Genomic DNA, 20,584 nt, shown 5'->3' on the forward strand with positions numbered 1-20,584 from the left:
AACCTACTGGTTTTAAATAACCCATACAGGATTTGCTGTTTAAAAAATAGACTCAATATTCAAATGCAAGACGGTAAAAGAATAAACTATTCGGGACGTGACAGGCGTACAGACGAAATAACAATATTATGTATTATGCCTCATTGAGTATTGTGTGGTACAGCTGGTGGTCCAGCCGCCGCTGATATCGGGCGCCACGTTCATCACGGTGCTGCGGCTGCTGTGGGTGATGTGCGCCGCCTGCCCGCAGCTCGCGCTGGCCCTGCATCAGCGCTCCATCGCCGACACGCTGCTGTGTCTGCTCACAGGCTCCAGCCTTCATCAAGAGGTGTGTGCTGTTACATGTGTAATATGAAATTCTTCTAATCACAAACATAAAAAACGATTCTGTTCATTGTTGCACTGTATATAATATTTTCCTTGATGATTTATGCAAGCCAGGATTAAGTAAGATTTTAATTATTTTTATACATGGAGTGACACTATAAAGAAGCAACAAATCGAACATTGTAAAAATATACTTGTACATTCTTCTGACATTCTAATATAACTTTCCAGCAAGTGGAACTAATCCCACGACTTCCGCAAGAGCTGTATGAGATAACATGTCTGATCGGCGAGCTGATGCCGCGCCTGCCTACTGACGGCATCTTCGCAGTGGACGCGCACCTCGACCGACCCTGGTCGGCCACCACCGACCGCGCGGCGCACTGGCAGTGGCGGGACGATAGAGGTCTGTATTGTATGACGCTATATACGGCACTGGCTGTAAAATGTGGTACATGAGTTCGAGGAGGAAAATATTGTTAGTAGGACTATTCCAAATATTAAAAAACTGTAAAAATAGCTCAGAAAACTCTTTTGCAACAATTCTTAATGGATAATTTGATGGAGATGAATCCATTCAATTGATGTGCTTTTACTTGAATTCGAATTTTGTCGCCAAATGTAGGTCTAGGACGGAACACCTGAAATTTGCATCATGGTGAAACATCGTCATTCGGCGAGGCGTCCGGAATCTTCACGTCGAATTGGGTGTTTATAGCCAATAAGACTTATTATAATATGTTCATCTAAAACACGTAGTTATTGAATAGGTGTATGGCGTTCGTACTCTTGGGCAGAGAGCCGCGCACTCGAAGCGGGCGCGGCGGCGGGCGAGGAGGAGGTGTGCCTGACGACACTGGGCCGCTCGTACACTGTGGACCTCACGGCCATGCAGCAGCTCAACGACCACACCGGCACCGCGCGCCCCGTGCAGCGCGTCGCGCCCGCGCCCGCGCCCGCCGACGCGCACGCGCCCGACCACGCGCCCGCGCCCGGTACGTACACACACACACAATTTACTTCACCTTAACACAAACAACAACTACATAACTATGGGTTGCTTCATTGTTGACATTCTTGCTCCCGTTTGAACCTTTACCAGTTTTCTCACAATTTGATGTGATTGTTTACATTGCATGCGATGACTTTTATTAACATCAAGTTACATTATCAGAAATATCGGAAGACATTTTTTTTTAATAAAAACTAACATACCTTGTCGTTGTTAATTCCAGACCCTCGCATAGCGATGGTGCGGTCAAACCCGTCGCTGGCGCGCGCCCTGCTGGCGGTCCTGCACGAGGTGTACTGGAGCTCGGCCGGGCCCGCGGTCCGCTCGCAGGCCCTCAAGGCGATCCTGCGCTGCGTCTACTACGCCGACGCGCCGCTGCTGCGCCAAGTGCTTAAAATGCAGGTTTGTATCTGTAGCTTACAGAGAACAACTCGAAATTATGAAACTTATTATGCAAATTTGCTATCCGTTGGTATCGTTGATGATACAGGTGTACAAGTTGTTGATTTGGGATTTCAAGCTTTGAACATTTGTCACCAAGAAATGGTGAATTTTTTCTACTAGATCCACAATCAACAATCGGGAAGTTTGCATATCAATGACTTTTCTTTGTAGGTGATCTCGTCACACATTGCCGGCATGATGGCCTCCAGCGACCTGCGCATCGTGGTGGGCTCGCTGCAGCTGGCGGAAATCCTGATGCAGCGTCTGCCGGACGAGATGGGCGTGCAGTTCCGGCGCGAGGGCGTGCTGCACCAGGTCGCACAGCTGGCCGAGCGCGTGCCGCCCGCGCAGCCCGCCAGGCATCATCCTCTCAAGGTACTTACCGACCCAAAAAGTACTAGAGTATACTGCTGCCCGCCCACTTCACATTTTCGAGTATTGCTAGGGTTACCAATGATGTGCAGATTATCAATCGCTTTACAAATTAATACCAGACTTTTTTTCGTTTTTTTTGTCACTGTTTCCCCTCGAAAACATTAATTTATTTATTGTAAGTTCCCGTCACAAGAAACTCAAGCACGTATTAAAATTATCCCGTATTAATCTAGCAATACTTACAGATTTTGGTAAATGTATATATGTAATACAAAACAAGTTCATTCAACTGTTTCGATACGTTTTTAGTCTCCGAGCGGAGGCAGCGTCCGTTCAAGCGGTGGATCTTCCCCGCCCGCGTCCACGTCGGCTACGTCACTGGAACATCAGAATAACCTGTCACTGGCGTTCTCCGCCTCGGGATCATTCGTCGCCAGTACTATGGGTAAGTTACTTGTACTTATGTGTGGAAAAGGCAGTTAATGTTCATTTGTGTAAAAAGCAGTAGGACTCAAAAAAAAATATGAAGGTAAATATTTGATTATTTACCTTCATATTTTTGTTGTTTGACTGGTTTTTAATTTCTCATAAATTTGCTGCAAAAGTTCCATTATAGTTTGGAATTGAAAGGTTCATCTGTGTCTAGTACTGGTCATTCTTCTCAAACAGTTGATGGTCGTATGATTGGTCTACTACGCATGTTGTAGAATGAATGAAATGAATATATAATGTTGGTATCGCAGCAGCCGCAGGCAGCGACGGTAGCGGCTCCGAGCCCGGACAACAAGCCTCGGCTTCCACACATGCACAGATGTCCGCTACTTCCGTGCACAGGTATGTGCCGTTCTATTGTATTTAAAAATGATATTTAAGCCGATTCGTCATATTTGTACAATAGAACTTATCGGACCAGCCTTTAAAAGTAGTATGAAGCAACGAAAATAGATGTGAATATTTGTGTTGTGGCTCAGGTCGGGCAGCCCGCTGCAGCTGGCGGAGATGCTGAAGCGCAAGCGCGCGGTGAAGCGGTCCGGCGGCGCGGGCACGCGCCACGCGCGCCGCCGCGACGAGCCCGCGCCCGCGCACGCGCCCGCGCCGCCGCACGCGCACCTCGCGCACCCCGCGCACGCCGCGCACGCGCACCACGCCGCCTCGCCGCACGGTAAACACTGCCACAGTAACACGTTGTAACGAACTAACGATACAGTCTTAGTGTTCATTACTAAAAAGTATCACATAGAATTAGAAGGTTTATATCAATTAAACATTAATAATATATTGATTTTAACGATTATTCTCCATCTACAGCTGAACACAGCGCTGCACTACGTTGGTCCAGCTCAAGCGCGGTCGGCGCAGCTGCAGGAGTGGGCGCGGCTGCCGGTGTGGGCGGGGCCCGCTCGGCCACACGCGTGGGCGGAGCTTCCAAGACTTCGTCATTCTTGTCGTCACTGAACCCATCGCGTTGGGGCCGCTCGCCGCACGCGCACAAAGATACTGGCCTCCTTGCCTCACCACACACATCTGCCAATCTCACGGTGCAGAACAAGTATGTACACAGTTTTTTTGATGTTAAGTTTTTTGTAGATGTGTAATAACAGATTTTGTCTCCACGGATAGCCGAGTGGTTGTCATCACGCCAAACCCACTGAGCGCGACATGTCGCGGGTTCGATCCCCGCGTAAGACAAACCATCCTCTAATGCTTGACTTGAGTTTCAACGTGCATGTGATTTGTATGTTTGTAAAGCCCCCCGCGATCCAAGGACTAAATTACGTATTGCGGGAGTCGTTTCTAAAAAAAAACTAAGATTGACTTGAATATGCAGCTAGCATAGTGCAGTCCCACTGACGACGTATGTGGTGTTGTTTGGCAGGGAGAAGGTCCGCGAGTGGATCCAGTGGACGGCGTCCCGCGTGCAGCGCGAGTGGGGCGCGCTGGGCGGGTGCGGCGGCGCGCTGGAGCAGCTGGCCGCGCTGGCCGCCGCGCTGCCGCACCACCACCACCGCCGCGCCGCGCTGCACCAGCTGCGCGACACGCTGCTGCACCACGACGTGTCGCCCTTCGAGGTACCACACGCCACTACTGCTGCTCTCATTAACTACTTCAGTGTTAAATGGCACAAAAACGGGGAGAAGTTTGCGTGTTCTCAAAAACTATTCATCTGATTAAAAAATACCTAACTTATAAGTCAGGTTTTTTTGTGAAGATACATTATATTTTCATAGACAAATGCGCGCGCAACAGGTCGTGTATTATACTGCTATTATATAGCAATGTGACACTTAACGCAGTCCACGACGCTGGACGGGCTAGCGGATGAAATAAATTATGTACAGTTCGCACGCTGAATGTTGATCCCTATGACGTTTTAACTGACAGTGGTATTAGTGTCGCGAAACAATTTCAAACAATTTCGATAAATTCTGTTTTTTTAGGCAAATGTCATGTCATGTAGCCAGGTCATTCAACATAATAAGCAATATTTATTAAGTTTGAAAAGAAGATTACGCGCTTTGATGGACATAAAACACTAGATAAAAAAGTAATACCACTCCGCCATTATCTTCAAATAAAAGTATGGTTTTATTGGAAGTAGCTTGCGCTCAAGTGACAGCTGACGATTGGCAAAAAGTGGTCCGAAGAACGAAGAAAATTTGCTTACAAGACTGGGATCGAAGTGCACAATACGACAACATCATTGACCAACCGTTAATAATAAACGTTACTGATACCTGCAGTTTAGACTTTGAAGATCCGCTTGACCCTGTAGCAGATTCAGATTGGTATAAATAAAATACAAACCCAAAGCATTTGTAAAATTTTCCAACAAATTATCGATATTTTGTTTGTCGATGCGTCCCTTCTTAGTCGATAACAGCTTGATGACGTAACTTTTGCAGAACGTACGATGTACATTTGCATTGATGTTTTTTCAATTTTTTTCGAACATTACGTAATAATTTCTTAATATTAATTTTTATAATTTACAAATGTACACAACTATGATTTTTTAGATTTTTTAATAGACCTCTAAAGGATTTGTTGTGACAGGACGTAGGTACAATGTTAAACGCTAACGAACTGTCGTAGGGATCATCATTCGGCGTGAGTAGTATAGAACTATGACAGTCAGACACCAATTTTAAAATTTACTTAATTTTAGACCAATTTTAACCCTTTTGTTGATTGTAATATGACTGTAGCCCATCTCGCCAGGTTATTATGTATTTAATTAAAAGTAATACAAATCTATTTTAGGAATACGTAATTAATAGGTCGCTAGTCTGAAGGACACCGAATCAGTTTATAAGTTGGATAATACTGTAACATGATTTCCGTTTAGGTGAACCACTCGGGAGTGCTGGGCGCTCTGCTACAGTTCCTGACGGGCGTGGAGCCGGAGGGCGAGGCGGGCGAGGCGCGCGACGGCGACGGCGAGGGCTGCGACGACAGCGTGGCTGCCGCTGAGGACAGGCTGCGGCTCTTCCTGCACGTGTTCGCCGACATGCCGCTGTCCGTTGAGTTAGTACCACTATCATATGAACTTTCACAACCACACATCAGATCAGATCACATTTTATAAGATGCACGTCCTTTCCGATAGGGGGATAAGATTAATGGTGTTAAACGGTCAACTAACTCATTTGCGATGATTAGATTTATATAAATTTAATAGAACAACTTTTACTCAAAAAAAAAAAACTTAGTTATTTTATGGCGCACGGTGGACATTACATCGGTCCACGATAATCGCAAGAAAACATTTTGATTTGATATTATCTTGTATCAATAATCGCTGGGTTTCTAACAATTCTAAGTTATTTTCCTTTGGCACTCCATATTTAATAATACAATATCGTATCAGCACGGAGTGGAACGACGGGCTGCAGTCCCTGGGCGCGGTGGGCGCGGGCAGCAGCAGCGGCGGCTACGGCGGCGCGGCGCTGGGCGCGCTGGTGAGCAAGGTCAACGCCTGCGTGTCGCACCTCGAGCAGTTCCCCGTGCGCGTGCACGACCTGCCCGCGCGCCCCGCCACCTCCGCGCTCAAGTTCTTCAACACACATCAGCTTATGGTCAGTATATACTCACCACCACACATGCATACATACGGTACTAGCATACATTTGTTAATATCAAGAGACAAAACGTACGACTGTCATACAGCAGATCATGTAATGTACCTTGGGAGAGGTCTTTTTCGTATATCTAGAAAAATACTGCAGTAAGTTGAAAAGTATGAAGATAATATATGTACAAAATATAATTTTGATGGCGCAGCAACATAAATTATGGCGAATTTGCAACTATATGGCAAGTTCTTAATTTGCACCTAAGTTTTGTATTAACATACGCTACGAACACCTTTTTCGGGCTATTGATAAAACAGAACATGCATAATAATTTTGTTATTTTACTTATAGTGCGATCTCAAACGTCACCCGACTTGCAGTAATCTGAAGCAATGGAAGGGTGGCGTTGTGCGGATTGATCCGCTAGCTTTAGTTCAAGCCATAGAAAGGTATGTATAAATAATTTAAATTAAAATATAAACTTGCATTAAATGTGTACAATCAAATGACACGATTGTTGTAAGAGCATAGAACGTTCTCAGTCAAACATTCGATCCATCTATCGAGCCTTGTGTCAAACTTTTTACAGTTATTGTAGGACTCGATTTTAAATGCGATTGATCACGCTACGGCTTCGCGTATAACCCCGAACAACGATACTTGTTCTTATAACATGGCTACTATACAGTACGTATGTCGACCAGGTACCTAGCGCAGCGTGGCTACGCGAGCGGGCGCGCGCGCTCCGAATCCGGCGGCGGCCCGCACTCGGACGACGACGCCGCCTCCGATGATGATGTGGACGATTCGCTCGCCACGCCGCCACACCACCCTACTGAGTAAGTACCGCATTACAAAACAAATATTAAGGTAATATCTCGTATTCATATCGGTATAAGTCAACAAAACCGACACTAAACAACATTATAGAATTACGCTAAAACTATGATTCAGGTGCAATATTGGTGCTATTTTGTTAACAGAAAACGCGAGAGTAACTCATCGAATTTCATTGTCTAAAGTTATTTTCTGATCTAAATCTAATTGTGTTAAACGATGTTTGAAAAAAACTTTTACTTAACAGTTCTGACCACAAACTGGAGTTCCTGATCGGCGACACAGTGCTTCCGTACAACATGACGGTGTACCAGGCTGTGCGCCAGTTCGGCGAGCAGACCGACGCCGACACCGACACTGAGACACCTCTCGGTAAGGATGATATAACATCAAGCGATAATTATACGTAATACAAGGATAATAAGTCAAGAATAAAAAACTTCAATTATCTCTTAATTCGTGCGAAAGTGATCTTTATTATGTTGAAAATTACGACACTTCGCAATGTAAAGTTCCAAAACTTATGTTGTCTGTACGATCCACTTTACGATGACAAAGAAAAGCCCAGTCGGGCGACTGGGCTTAATTATACGTCTATTTTAAAAATACGTCTTTGAGTACGACTGGGCAGTCGTACTCAAAGACGTATTTTTAAAATAGACGATAAAGTATTTTTTTTTAAACGACTCCCGCACTAAGGAATTTAATCCCTGTGTTGCGGGGGGTTTCACAAACATTCAAATCACATGCACAAAGACACCCAGACTTAGGACAAGCACCATGGTACATACAAAAACTCAAATTCTAAATTTGCTTAACATTTACAGCAAACGCGGGCATTTGGGTGCAAACTCACACGATCTACTACCGCGCGGTAGAGGCGGGCGAACAGGCTCGCTCCGACACTACCGCCTCTCGGAAAGGCAAGGGACAGCCCACCAAGCTCTCCTCAAGGCGTAAACCTGATCTCTTGTGGAATGGTACGTTGTATCTTGAATAATTATTTACTTTTTTATTTGATACACCAGTGTCAATTTGTAAGTAATGCAATGGTTTACCAATCTTTTCCACCATTTTCGGATCCAACCTTCTTCATTATAAGCTGCTGCGGTGGCTTGGTCTCGACTCGCGACCACGAGTATTATGAAGGATATTTATCACACCTGAGTTGGCCTGAGTTATTTGTCACTATTGTCGTACTAAGCAAGTGCGTGTTGTGCGTGCAGAGGGCCTGGTCCCGCGGCGCGAGTCCCCGCTGGTGGTGATCCTGCGCGCGGCGCCGCTGAGCGAGGGCGAGCTGCGCGACGCGGCGCTGCCGGCGCTGGGGCTGCTGCGCGCGCTGCACGCGCTGTGCCGCCACTGGCACACGCTGTACCGCGCCGCCTGCCTGCCCGACCACCGCCCGCTCGTGCCCAACGCAGAGTTCATCAACGCCAAGGTACGCACACTCACTACAGCAGTCAGGGCTATATCTTTCCCGAGTGCCTACTTTTGCTCATCATGTCATGTGTTTCAGCTCGCCGCTAAAGCCAACCGTCAACTCCAAGACCCACTCGTCATAATGACAGGAAATCTCCCTCCATGGCTGAAGAAAATTGCCTATGCATGGTGAGTAATCTGTCCTCTCTTACCTGGCAAGTTGCGTTTTCTTAACTGTTTAATTAATATTTGTATAATATTTTAGCCCGTTCGTATTGCCGTTCGAGTGCCGACACCTATTGTTCTACGTAGTATCGTTTGACCGCGACCGCGCGCTGCAACGCCTTCTGGAAGCAGGCGGCGAGCGCGGCGGAGGCGGCGCCGCCGGCGGGGCTGACGAGCGCGTCGCGCCGCGGCTAGACCGCCGCAAGCGCACTGTACAGCGGCACAATGTACTGAGACAGGCTGAACACGTCATGCATGAGTTCGCGCACTCCAAGGCTTTGCTGGAAATCCAATACGAAAATGAAGTGGGAACCGGTCTCGGACCCACACTCGAGTTCTACGCGCTCGTATCTCAGGAGCTGCAGCGCGCCGACCTAGATCTCTGGCACGGCAGTGAGAACTTTAAACAGAAGCCCACGTCTTTCGGCGGAGAGATCGTGAAGAGCCAGCCGCCGGTGGTGACCGACCGATCGGCGGACGCGGCGGCGCGGCTCGCGTCCTCCGTGCGGGACGCGCTCAACCTGGACGAGGAGCGCGCGCCCGAGCCCTCCGACCTCGAGAAGGAGACGTCCATCCCATCTCCCGCGCCCGACGCCACCTACGTGTCGTGGCCCTGCGGCCTGTTCCCGCAGGCTGTCGGCCGCAACGCCAGAGCCTCGCATGTATCTCGTGCTAAGGCCAAATTCCGATTCCTGGGGAAGTTCATGGCTAAAGCTGTCATGGATTCTAGGATGGTGAGTTTTTTGCCCATTTCATTATAATTTATTGGTCTGTAAATGTTGCACAATCTTGGCTAATCAATGTCGTCGTGACGTTCAGGTGGACATTCCGCTGTCGGTGTCAATGTACCGCTGGCTGGTGAGCGAGGAGAAGTGGTTGTCTCTGAGTGACGTGCGGCACGTGGCGCCGGAGCTGTGGCGCTCTCTGTGTCGCCTGCGCCGCGTGGCCGAGCGCGCACGCGTAATCGCGCTTGACTCGCGCCAGAGCGCCGAACAGAAGACGCAACTGGTACGATAAGTTTTTTTGTTTTTTATGATGTTAACATGGTAATCGTATCATTATGTAAACAATGCATATCTTGACTTAAAAATACAGTTCGTGCTATGATTGTTATCATAAAGCCATTATCTCACGCCTCATCGTCTTGTCGATTTTATGTAACAGATAAGTGGGCTCGAGCTGGATGGCTGTCCTATCGAGGAGCTGGGCTTGGACTTCATCCTGCCGGGCGACGGCTGCACGGAGCTGCGACGCGGCGGCCGCGACCTGCCCGTCACCGCGCACAACCTGCACAACTACATTGATCTCGTTACTCACTGGCTGCTCTATGAGGGTGAGGAAATAAAAAACAAATTCATTATTATGTTACACTACATTTCTCAGACTAAATTATACTAAATTGAAAATTCTTTGCACAGGTGTGACCAAACAAATGGAAGCATTCCGCGAAGGATTCGAATCAGTATTCCCACTAGCCAACCTTAAAATATTCTACCCTGAAGAAATGGAACAAGTATTCTGTGGTAGTCCCTCTGGTAAGATACCAAACTTTATGAAAATATATTTATTTTATTCTGTAAGTAAATGCGTGCTAATGTTTTTTTTTGTTCGTGTAGGAGGGCGTGACCAGCGCTGGGAGCCGCGCATGCTCGCCGAGTGCATCCGCCCCGACCACGGGTACAACGCCGAGTCGCGCGCAATACGCATGCTCATCGACATATTAGCCTCATATAACCGCGAGGAGCAGCGTCTATTCTTGCAATTCGTGACCGGAAGCCCGAGGTTGCCCACTGGAGGTAACTTATTGTTAAATGTTGTTTATTGACTGATCTTTTTTTAATTAGAGGTACTAGTTAGAATAACTTGGTTTGTGGTGTGGTGTCAGGTTTCAAGGCGCTGAATCCGCCGTTGACGGTGGTGCGCAAGTCGCTGGAGTCGTCGCTGGACCCCGACGAGTACCTGCCGTCGGTGATGACGTGCGTGAACTACCTGAAGCTGCCGGACTACACCAGCGCCGAGGTGATGCGCGGCAAGCTGCGGCTGGCCGCCTCCGAGGGCCAGCACTCCTTCCACCTGTCGTGAACGCCCCGTCGTGTCGCCATCTCCCCCACTACTGTGATTTCTTATCGACCCCTGAGTTGTTTGTATACATGTGTGAATGCGGTTAGTGATACCTATAATAATTGTGTTACGACGGTGCGCACGCTCCGGACGACTGCTGTTTATGTGCAATCAAAGTGATTTTATTAACCTTAATGTGACAGACACTTAAAGTGCTGTGCGTTCTATAGTTTTGTTTTTCTTTGGATTCTTTTTAGATTACAGACATATGTTTATATTATATTTTGTGTTAATTTAATGTGATAACTTTGTATATTACTTTCTCTGTGCATCAGAGACTCTCAGTATAGAAGCTTATATGGTGAATATGTATCATGGATGGATTTTGTTGGCTTGATTGTATGGAGACAACACTGCTCGAGTCGGTGTTGCGCCGCTAGCCACGGGACTGACCATCCATGCTGCCGAGTTTGCTAAACCTACATGATAGAGAGTGCCCATAAGTTTTCAATTCGCGAGATACTTCTCGAATACCACCTGCAGTTGATTATTTCTGATTAGATTGGCACATCATTTATATTTAAGCTATTTGAAGGACCATTAAAACTTATTTGAGTGTCCTATAAATTATAATAGCATTTATTACCAAACGGTGTATGTTTTAAGTATCATAAATGAGTAAAGAAAAAGTGCAAAATTTAATATGTAACAATTTCAATAAAACCATGTAAACAATATTGATCAACACTGGGTTTCCTTTTTCACCTTTAACTTTAAATGTATATACCTTATAAAGGAAGTGATGTCAAGGTTACTACTATTGCATCCAGCCAACATTCACACTCCACCTGCCGGAAATATCAAAGTTCATAACTCAACACTAAGTAACTAGCTTATTGTATACCAATGTGCGTGTCCTTGTTGCTTAACATGTAACTCGTCTCTGGATCATAATAAATAAAAGACGTTTTGGAATATTTAATAACTTTTATATTACTAAAGACTGCCACCTATCCACAACAAAATGGAAACTTCTTCAAATTGATTATGTAATTCATTTAACATCACCTTAGTTATCAAAGATCTAATTACACAAATATAATGATTCTACCAATGACTAACAAAATTGTATTTATTAAATCACTATGAGAAATATTTGCAACTTGTGCTTAAGATTTAAAATAACACTGAAATTATAAATAATAAACAGTCTAAACATATAATCTACATATATTATAACAAGTGCTAACAGTTATTACAATTAACTGATACATTATCCTAAACTAAATATACACTTGATCAACTATCGAGAAAGTTTAAATCTAGTAAATATTTAGTCATGAAGGTTTACAAGACCATTGCGACCCAACCAAGGATGAGACAGGAGCCACCAATTGGAGTAAGTCTGCGGAAGCAGCGGTCACCTGTGAATGCGTGGTAATAGCATGTACCACAAAATAGTGTCATCCCAGCTACAAAGAATGCACCGGCCTGGAAAACATTACTCTTATTAGAAAGAACTAAAGTATCAAGTACATTGGTATTTTAGCAGCTTTTGACATGCATGGTCAGAGATGAAAAAACAAGCACTTGGCATATCTACAAGTGCTAGGCACCTTCAGATTTATGTCAAATCAAAAGAACATCCTAGAATTCATAAATTTCCAAAGTAGCGGTAGCGGAGCTATTAAAAATATATATTTGAATTCATTGTCATGCAATGAATAACACTTGTTGTTTATTTTTATGCATGTAAGTAAATGAAATTTACACTACACTCAAATATTGTAATGTGCTAGTGTATATTTTAATAATAATCTAAGAACCCTCACTTAACAATAATTATGTACCTATGTAAAAAAGATATCCTTATTATTCTTGTTTGATAATGATAATGCTTATCATCCTGATTAGTAGGTACTGAATCTAGCCTTTGTTCTCTCAAAGCATTAAAAGAGTTATTGTCTAGTGAATACATTATTAGGAATGCCAAATTTAGAAACGTAAGTATACTTACAACATAGGGTCTCCGGCAAAGAGGCACTGTGACAAGTGCAAGTGTGTGAAGGAAGTGGAATCGATTGGCTGTTTCAAATATTTTCTTTAAATCTTCTTTGGTTTCTGGTTCTGGAAAGTTGCGGTGTGCACCCATAGCGCCAAGCACTACGGCGGCTGCACCGCTGAGCCCTGCCAGCCGGACGAACGGCCCCGCCTCTTGCGCGAGTTGCCACAACGGCATCTTGATAATTATTGGCGCGGGGGCTTGAGGTGCCGTCTGAGTCTTAAAAATACCCTGAAATATCACACAGTTCACAATTTGATTATGATAATTTTTAGCAAAGTCACTGACCTTCTACGATAAGGAGAATCTATGAATAAGAATATTGCAAAGTTATTTTAAAAACTTACAATATGACGTAAAAAATTCATAGCTCCATCCGTCACCGTATTTATCATAAGTGCGTCGGCCAAGTTTACCATACCTTGTTCTTTTTTTCAAATATAAAAAAGACAATATCAGCAGAACCAATGTTGACAAACGACAGGTCAACCAATATTGTCGAGATTTCTGTCAAATTGACATTTATTGATTAGTTTTAGTGATGTCAAGATTGAAGTCTATTTATTACTAATCGACTAAGTGTGTCGTGAATAATATTGGCAGAAAATGAATCAATTCTTATTAGTAGTCATATTTACACATTTGAGACGCCTTCATGAGCTGTTTCCTTAATGTTTCAATTACTTTTGATGTTTGGGTTCAATAATAACAATATTTGGATCATGGAGCGGAGTTAGTTGTAAATGTTCTTTAGCGGGATGGTGCACTAATTACTTTACGACATTGGTTTGTTATTTACTACTAGTCTTCTTCATCTGAGAGGCTATATTTATGTGGCTACGTTCAAATGTAAAGCAGTTAGTACTCGACGCTGGACATAACAACAGTAAGCGAAGTAGGTGAGATATCGCTTTGATCAAACCAAGTTATTTCTAAACTGTGTTGTGTCGCTTTGCAGTGTATTTGAATACCGTTGTACGTTTGAACCACGATTATAATGACTGCCCGATTTGGCTTTTGGGCAACTCAAACGTGGTGATCGCTCCCAGCATCTTTTATAAGGAGGTAATTAATAGTGCTCAATCAAGGTTGCTTTCGTCCATTCATGGCCAAAATTGGTGAAAAAGAATACTGCACATATCAATTTACGACCAACCAAGGCAAGTAGAACATAACACTTATTAAAGTCGGTGCCTAGGTGGGCACTTCGATGTATGTAAGGTTAGGTAATATAAAACAAAATAAAGACAGAAATAAAAAATATCTTACGTTTATTAAGATTCAATTGTATAAAAACGAAAACTAGGTACTTCTCACAACAGTAGGTCATGTTTAATTCTAATAATGGCACTATTCAATTAACCTAGCACCTTAAGTTTTCAACATTTATTTGAGTTTACTCAATACTTGCTCTTACTACTTATCTACCTAGACATTCCTAGTTAATAATATCAAATCTCACTTTTGATAGCTATTGGAACTAAATGTTAAGCTAGAGGTATAAGCTAATTAATCTTTTAGACTAACATCTTCATGCGTGTCTAGTTGGGTACAACTTATCAATTTGAATAATTGATATTATGGGGAAAAAGTTTAAGTTAAAAAGTCAATATCATGAATGATTTATAAAGTGTTGCCATCGTAATTGTCTATCTATTATACTATATTTATACACGAACGAAACACAAATTCCAGACAATTTCAATGTGGTAAGTCGACATCCTTCTGCGAACAACATACACCCGCATATCTGTAACAAATAAAGTAAATATAATTTTGATGTTCAGAAATATTGTTTAGAAAAAGTTTACTTTGTTGTATGATATGTAGGTATGTAAACCACAAAATAAACGTACTGATTGACTTCGCAGAACGTCGTAGTGTACAGTTCAGCTGTGATGTTCCTCGCGGCGTCACACCGCGTTAAGTAGACGCACACGCCTTCGCCGCCACCCACTGCTTTGTCGCATTTCATGTCGGCCGATTCTTTCGGAATCTACAGAAAGCAAGAATTAAAATCAACTTAAGGTAACAATCATTTCGAAGAAGGAGCAGTTCTAAAAGTGGTCTTGTCTTTGTTTATCTACCCCGGATAACTTTACGAGCAGAAAAAATTAATACAGGTAAAACAAAATATCACGTCATTATCTTACATCTTCTCGACGAATTTCCCTAAAGAAGCTAAGAACCTGCATAGGGCACGGTACTTTTTTATTTATTTATACATACCGCAAACTACCCTAGCAACAGAAAAGACAGCGCCGCGCGGCGCCAGTGATATTGCGAATTGCATAGAAAATCTCTGCCAGCAAAACCCTATGCATTAGGCAGATTTATGCAATCGCGACTTGTTTGGAGGATACGCAGCCAAACCGTAGCCGTAGCTAAGCCCTACCGTCGGCTGTCTCGGGGTGACAGTCCACAGTTCATCTCGGACGAGTAATCTAAACCATAATAAAATTTCAAGCTGAATTTAAAAGTAAGCCTTTTTATATACTTACGTCTGTTCTTGCCAGTTTTAAGACGTGGGTGGTATTGTTAACAGTCAAATTTATACTGTCTTTGCTTTGGTCACCGGTTTTCAGTAACGTTTCCATCCAGCTGTAATTGTTCAGACCAACAAAGTCCAGCAGATTCAGCGGCCGATGAGTAAAAGAGTACAGCGGGGCAGGGGTCGAAGGTTCATAAACTTTCATGTCTACGAAAACAAGTAATATTCATTATATTATAGTAGTTAATTGTCTTAGTTGAATATGTAAATCCCGTCACACAAGCATGATAGTATTTTACCGAAACTTTACTTTACCAGGCAATTCTGTTCTAATATAAGTAATATTGGCGAAATTGCTGCCTTTTGAATCGTTGCAAAAATCGCAATACCTTCGCTATATAAAACTGAAACTTGACACTGACAAATGCTGTGTGATAGAATTTTGAGGAAGATTAAATTGTTTGATATTTATACTGATAAAATAATATATCATTTTTAATTAAAAAAATATAGGTTTATTTTGCTGCAAAAATATTTTACTTCTTTTTTCAAAATTTAATACAATTGGTTCAAATAGGAATGCTCATACTTTCCACGGAATGTTAATTATGCTTTACATTCTGCATCGTAAGGGTATTTGACGAAAAAAAACTACACACAAAAGACAACAACACTGAATAAATAAGATCTTGTGAATTACTCAGGTACCTACTTGTCTTATGCCTTTATCGATGCTACTAAAAAACTAGGTACCTACTCGCGTAAAACGGTCATTTTTATGCTAACACATAAAATGCCAAGCCAAGCCAACCTATACTACCTACCCACTGTTACACTAATAATTCTTACGAGTGGTTCCTAATAATGGTACAGAACTCGAATTCAACCTTATAAATTGGGAGTACTTACCCAGGAAGAAATTATGGTAGCTTGTCGTTGGTTTTCTCATACCAAAACCGGCATTAAGTGGACTGTGTAGAGCATATAAGGGACCGCTGGCACCTAATGCATGATCAGTAAAATGTATTAGCGCAGTTTAAGAATTGCTCTTGATCTTCATTTGACAGTATGACAACTTCAAGATCAACTTTATCGCAAAGAAACTTGAGTACTATTAACGGAATAGATACAAATTTGGTGAGCGTGTCACATCGGTATATGATGAGCAACTATTATCGTAACATCAGCATAAAATAAATCAGCTCTTGTAAACAAAAACATTACTCCTCAAAAGTCAAATATGGCGTAACATCATTCATGGGCCTTTTGGAAGAGAATTCCAATATCAATTGACATCTCTAAAATTAAAATTACTGTTGTGTTGAAACATATTTGGTGGTTGTGACGCGCCAGAATTATAACATTATTGTAGCATGCTTTTGGCATTACCTACTCATATTAGGTAAATGTGTGAAACCGTTATGCTTCTGGCGTTTTACGACATACAACGATAATCGATACATACCACAGTATGCTACCGACTAGCCTTAATCCTCATACGACAAACTACCCATATTCAGCGCCCAGAGACAAACTGTTAATGACCCATATGGATATTTATAAAACACCTGACTTAATTTTATCCCAATGGACGATATGTATAATGAATAAATTGTAATAACGAACCTCTTGAACAAATCGCCAAACAATGAATCTGTATGACAAATGAACGACAAAGATGCTCTATAAAATATGACATGTATTTGAATGCATGCATCATGCGAACCACATTAGTCTTCATCCTAGTCAAACCTGCCTACAACACAGCGACTTCCTCCCAAATATTCCACAAAGGTCATCGATTTAGTCGATTTCAAACTATTCATCACACAAATTTAACTCGAACACTTATTAACGGGATTTGAAAGCCATCCTAATCTGCAAAAATCAATCACTAGAAGAATAAACGTGGACTGCTAAGGCGTTTGAAAATAGTCAAAATATTGTCAGCAACATTTCTTTAGCTATTATACTACTATTATAATTAGTAGATAAAGTGCAATAATTGGACCAATTGTTTAAAAAATACTTTTTTTATCTCACAAAAATGTTTTTGCAGCAAATATTAAATTAATTAATTATTAGATAGGTACTAAAAATACCTAAGTCTGCAGTGTCTTGATCATTGTCTATAACATAGTCTTCAGGTTCCGCCTCGAATTGTGCAGATGGTGCGAACAACGGTCCCGTCGGGCCTGTTACACATAGCAAGATGAATAAATCTATATCTAAACTTCTATACTAATACTATACTTAATATATAAAGCTGAAGAGTTTGTTTGTTTGTTTAAACGCCGCTAATCTCAGGAACTACTGGTCCAAATTGAAGAATTCTTATTGTGTTGAATAGACCATGGCATCGAGGAAGGCTTTAGGCTATAAACCATCACGCTGCGACTAATAGGAGCGAAGATACAATGGAAAATGTGAAAAAAAACAGGGCAGGTATAAATCATAACTTATATCTTCTACCCACAGGGATGAAGTCGCGGGCAACAGCTAGTATGAACATGAAAGTGTGAGTTTTATCTAAACGAAAAAGTTTCTGTAGCGAGTATATCATTCGGTTTATAAATTCGTACGTGGTAAAATGATGAAAGAGAAACTTTAATGAGCTGAAATGCATGCAATAATATTATCTTTTGATGAAACTCCCTGAATTAGAAAAAGACCCGAAATCTGAATAGCATTGTGCAATTATCATGACATACATGCTTTAAATGTTTTGATGAAATATATAAGTGAACATACCGTTGACGCTTCCGAAAGAACCCGCCATCGGTTTGGAGAAGCTTAACGACAGGGCTGCACAAACAAATCAGATCAAAGTTTAAATTGTTCATTAAGATAATCATTGCAGATACTTGCGCTTTGAGGGGGGGGGGGGGCTACTACTACTTCTTATCGTACGTGCATACCTACAGTAGCAATTTATGTTTTAAGAGGAGCTGGTGGTAGGTATACACCCCAAACTATTTTGTGTTACATTGTATTTTTTTAAGGAATGTGCCAATGTGACTTTAACCCAACCATTAATCAAATTGTGATTAAAAAAATATATAAAGCTTTAAGCAAATATAAATCTACTTACGAGCACTGCTAAGGTATCCACTAGATAGTCCACCACCGACGAATCCGGCGTGAGCGCTTAATCCAGTATAAGGAGAACCGCCTGAAAACACGCATCAGTTCACGCATCTTAACGACAAATTTCAAAGCCGTTAGTTTTATATTTAAGAGTTTTAAAATAACAAACGATTGTTTAAGAAAATACAAAATAACGAACTTCTAAAAAGGCTTGGGATTACAATATCTGAACATAAATAAATAAAAATCGTTGCACTGACCTGACTTGTCAACCGACTCGGCGTCAATTGCGCTCGTCGCGTTAGGTTTCACCACAACCAGAGACGTCAGCGGAGTCACGAATTCGTACTGTAAAAAATAAACCAGATAAATATACAGGGTAATTTTGAAGTTTCCAGTCTCCCTGGATAAACTTGCCCAACCTTCATCGCAGAACAAAACCTCAAGTTCGGTCGATCAGTATATTCTAATCAGTAGAATATTATAAAGTCTTGTCTAAAGCTAGTTTTTTTTTTCAATTTCCAGACCAAACACGGCTTTTAGTAGCTCTATCTGACCTTGCGACGATTTAAATTTAGCTCGCGAGCAGCTTAGCTTCTTATCCTGCCTCGATCTGGCTCGATCTTTTTAGAAGCAGTTTGACTAATAAGAGTAGTACACTGAAATATGTATTATACCTTCAAAGCGAGTGCCAATGCCTTCTTTTCAGGGGTATTTTCCTTGTCATCTGTGCGGTCTTTGTCGACGGTCTCCTGCTGGTCGAGCAGCTGTTTGATGGTAAGATACGACCAGAGCCTCTCCAGCGGCAGGTAGTCCCCGCGGGGCGCCGCCACCGGGACCTTAGGCCTCACCTCATAGCGTTTCTGTAACCAATACGTGCTGTTCGTCAAGAAAATACCTGTTTATTTATTTTTCTTATTTATAGAAAAGAAATAAAGGAATTATATAAATTTAAGTAATTTATATTGATGTCATCAGGGTAAAAAAGGTCCTCTAAGAACCCCAACAAAGCTTATTCGTTGTTGTAAATTTTCTTTTCATTACTTTTAACCAATTTGAAATGTATTTATATTTTTTCAAGTTATTCAATATTCAGTAAGCATTTTGAAAAATATTCTTACCCTGCCATAGCCGTCATCAACGCCGCAGAAGGCGCCCACTAGGGGTGTAATCTCAACAGAGTCCTCGTTGACGCGTCCAGCCACCACCAGCTCCGAGCCGCGGTAGTAAGAGCGGAATTCATGTTTCGTCACTGAGTCTGCCTTAACCTGTGGGTTACAGTATTTAATAAAATATATGAGACGACAAATACGAAGAATTATATTTAATGCTACTAATTTACTAGACTACTAGTGCCTCAGAGCGAGAACAGTTCAAGTTTTTCAATAGGTGGATAAACCCTTCGTGAAGAGTTGATGCCGATGACGACTGGATGTTAGGTACCTGAGCCGCCGGGTAAGAGAATTTGAGATGCGCCAGCAGCGGCGACGAGATCTGTCGATAGAAATCTCGTAGCTGCAGCGCCGCGTCAGCCGCCTCGTAGATGTGTCGCATGAAACCGCCGTGACGGAGGGACAGCTTCCGCAGGAACTTGCGATCCGCGTTTCACCTGTCAGTTGTCACCACCATCCAGTTAATTCAGTCATCATACTTCATCTCGGTACTCAACATTTTAGTACAATTTCTTTCAGAAAAGAACATGATAAAGATGATTGCTTATAGCTATCAGGTGACATGGAACTTGGGTATTCAAAATTCCAATCCAATTTCTTTGAGGACGAGGCAATTTTACTATAAGACTCAGGAGGCATGTGATAGAAGATTCTGTACTAATCCAAAAAGAAAAAAGCTTAAAATGTGTCTAAAAAAAACAGTTGGATTCTTATGAACGTAACCGAAAGCGAGTGAGAAGATGGTAGCCTTGTTGTCTCCGGAGTTCTTTTCCTGGATCCGTGTCAGGATGCGCTTCGGGTTCGTCTCGCCGACGGTCGGGTCGCCGTCAGTAAGGAAGATGATGATTGGCTCCAAGTTTTTCGTGGCTAATTATATGAATGTAAATTTTTTAAATGGCCTGTAGGTCTAGGTCTAGTGGTTAGCGACTCTGACTGCTATACCCGGGCTCGTCTGTTCGATTCACATCCAGGACTGCGTTTGCGTTTAATTTATCAAAT

General features: G+C 42.5%; 3 protein-coding genes across 6 annotated transcripts in view; 1 reads left to right on the top strand and 2 right to left on the bottom strand.

Annotated features, from left to right (window-relative positions):
• Positions 1 to 11,518, top strand: part of LOC113507692 (E3 ubiquitin-protein ligase TRIP12) — a 34,898-nt gene extending 23,380 nt beyond the window's left edge. For 2 of the 3 annotated variants that reach the window (XM_026890627.1, XM_026890628.1), the window contains exons 15-38: positions 164 to 328; positions 559 to 733; positions 1,098 to 1,322; positions 1,563 to 1,741; positions 1,955 to 2,158; positions 2,468 to 2,603; positions 2,902 to 2,992; positions 3,130 to 3,320; positions 3,467 to 3,707; positions 4,035 to 4,227; positions 5,505 to 5,683; positions 6,027 to 6,234; positions 6,583 to 6,680; positions 6,936 to 7,070; positions 7,316 to 7,440; positions 7,896 to 8,048; positions 8,295 to 8,506; positions 8,585 to 8,676; positions 8,753 to 9,446; positions 9,532 to 9,720; positions 9,877 to 10,045; positions 10,131 to 10,247; positions 10,329 to 10,508; positions 10,598 to 11,518. In XM_026890627.1, coding sequence (XP_026746428.1) covers positions 164 to 328; positions 559 to 733; positions 1,098 to 1,322; positions 1,563 to 1,741; positions 1,955 to 2,158; positions 2,468 to 2,603; positions 2,902 to 2,992; positions 3,130 to 3,320; positions 3,467 to 3,707; positions 4,035 to 4,227; positions 5,505 to 5,683; positions 6,027 to 6,234; positions 6,583 to 6,680; positions 6,936 to 7,070; positions 7,316 to 7,440; positions 7,896 to 8,048; positions 8,295 to 8,506; positions 8,585 to 8,676; positions 8,753 to 9,446; positions 9,532 to 9,720; positions 9,877 to 10,045; positions 10,131 to 10,247; positions 10,329 to 10,508; positions 10,598 to 10,794 — 4,548 coding nt within the window. In that variant the 3' untranslated portion in view covers positions 10,795 to 11,518. The remainder of the gene's footprint in view (positions 1 to 163; positions 329 to 558; positions 734 to 1,097; positions 1,323 to 1,562; positions 1,742 to 1,954; positions 2,159 to 2,467; positions 2,604 to 2,901; positions 2,993 to 3,129; positions 3,321 to 3,466; positions 3,708 to 4,034; positions 4,228 to 5,504; positions 5,684 to 6,026; positions 6,235 to 6,582; positions 6,681 to 6,935; positions 7,071 to 7,315; positions 7,441 to 7,895; positions 8,049 to 8,294; positions 8,507 to 8,584; positions 8,677 to 8,752; positions 9,447 to 9,531; positions 9,721 to 9,876; positions 10,046 to 10,130; positions 10,248 to 10,328; positions 10,509 to 10,597) is intronic. The other variant, XM_026890629.1, reaches the window with a different exon arrangement.
• Positions 11,519 to 11,740: 222 nt separating this feature from the next.
• Positions 11,741 to 13,314, bottom strand: LOC113507694 (transmembrane protein 256 homolog). Of its 2 annotated transcripts, none has more exons than XM_026890631.1 (3): positions 13,183 to 13,314; positions 12,791 to 13,066; positions 11,741 to 12,264 (listed from the first exon to the last, which is right to left on the bottom strand). In XM_026890631.1, the coding sequence occupies exons 1-3, from the start codon at positions 13,252 to 13,254 to the stop codon at positions 12,121 to 12,123; spliced, it is 492 nt and encodes a 163-aa protein (XP_026746432.1). In that variant the 5' UTR covers positions 13,255 to 13,314; the 3' UTR covers positions 11,741 to 12,120. The 2 variants fall into 2 exon arrangements, with proteins under 2 accessions (XP_026746432.1, XP_026746433.1); XM_026890632.1 differs by having other exon boundaries at positions 13,257 to 13,311.
• Positions 13,315 to 14,081: 767 nt separating this feature from the next.
• On the bottom strand, positions 14,082 to 20,011 carry LOC113507693 (inter-alpha-trypsin inhibitor heavy chain H4-like). Its single transcript, XM_026890630.1, has 11 exons — positions 19,857 to 20,011; positions 19,535 to 19,681; positions 19,091 to 19,276; positions 18,674 to 18,761; positions 18,418 to 18,498; positions 18,078 to 18,131; positions 17,429 to 17,521; positions 16,236 to 16,328; positions 15,337 to 15,533; positions 14,692 to 14,831; positions 14,082 to 14,585 (listed from the first exon to the last, which is right to left on the bottom strand). The coding sequence occupies exons 1-11, from the start codon at positions 19,965 to 19,967 to the stop codon at positions 14,537 to 14,539; spliced, it is 1,239 nt and encodes a 412-aa protein (XP_026746431.1). The 5' UTR covers positions 19,968 to 20,011; the 3' UTR covers positions 14,082 to 14,536.
• Positions 20,012 to 20,584: the final 573 nt, after the last annotated feature.

The sequence above is a fragment of the Trichoplusia ni genome, unplaced genomic scaffold (assembly GCF_003590095.1).
Source record: "Trichoplusia ni isolate ovarian cell line Hi5 unplaced genomic scaffold, tn1 tig00003069, whole genome shotgun sequence".
Classification (NCBI taxonomy): Eukaryota; Metazoa; Arthropoda; class Insecta; order Lepidoptera; family Noctuidae; genus Trichoplusia; species Trichoplusia ni.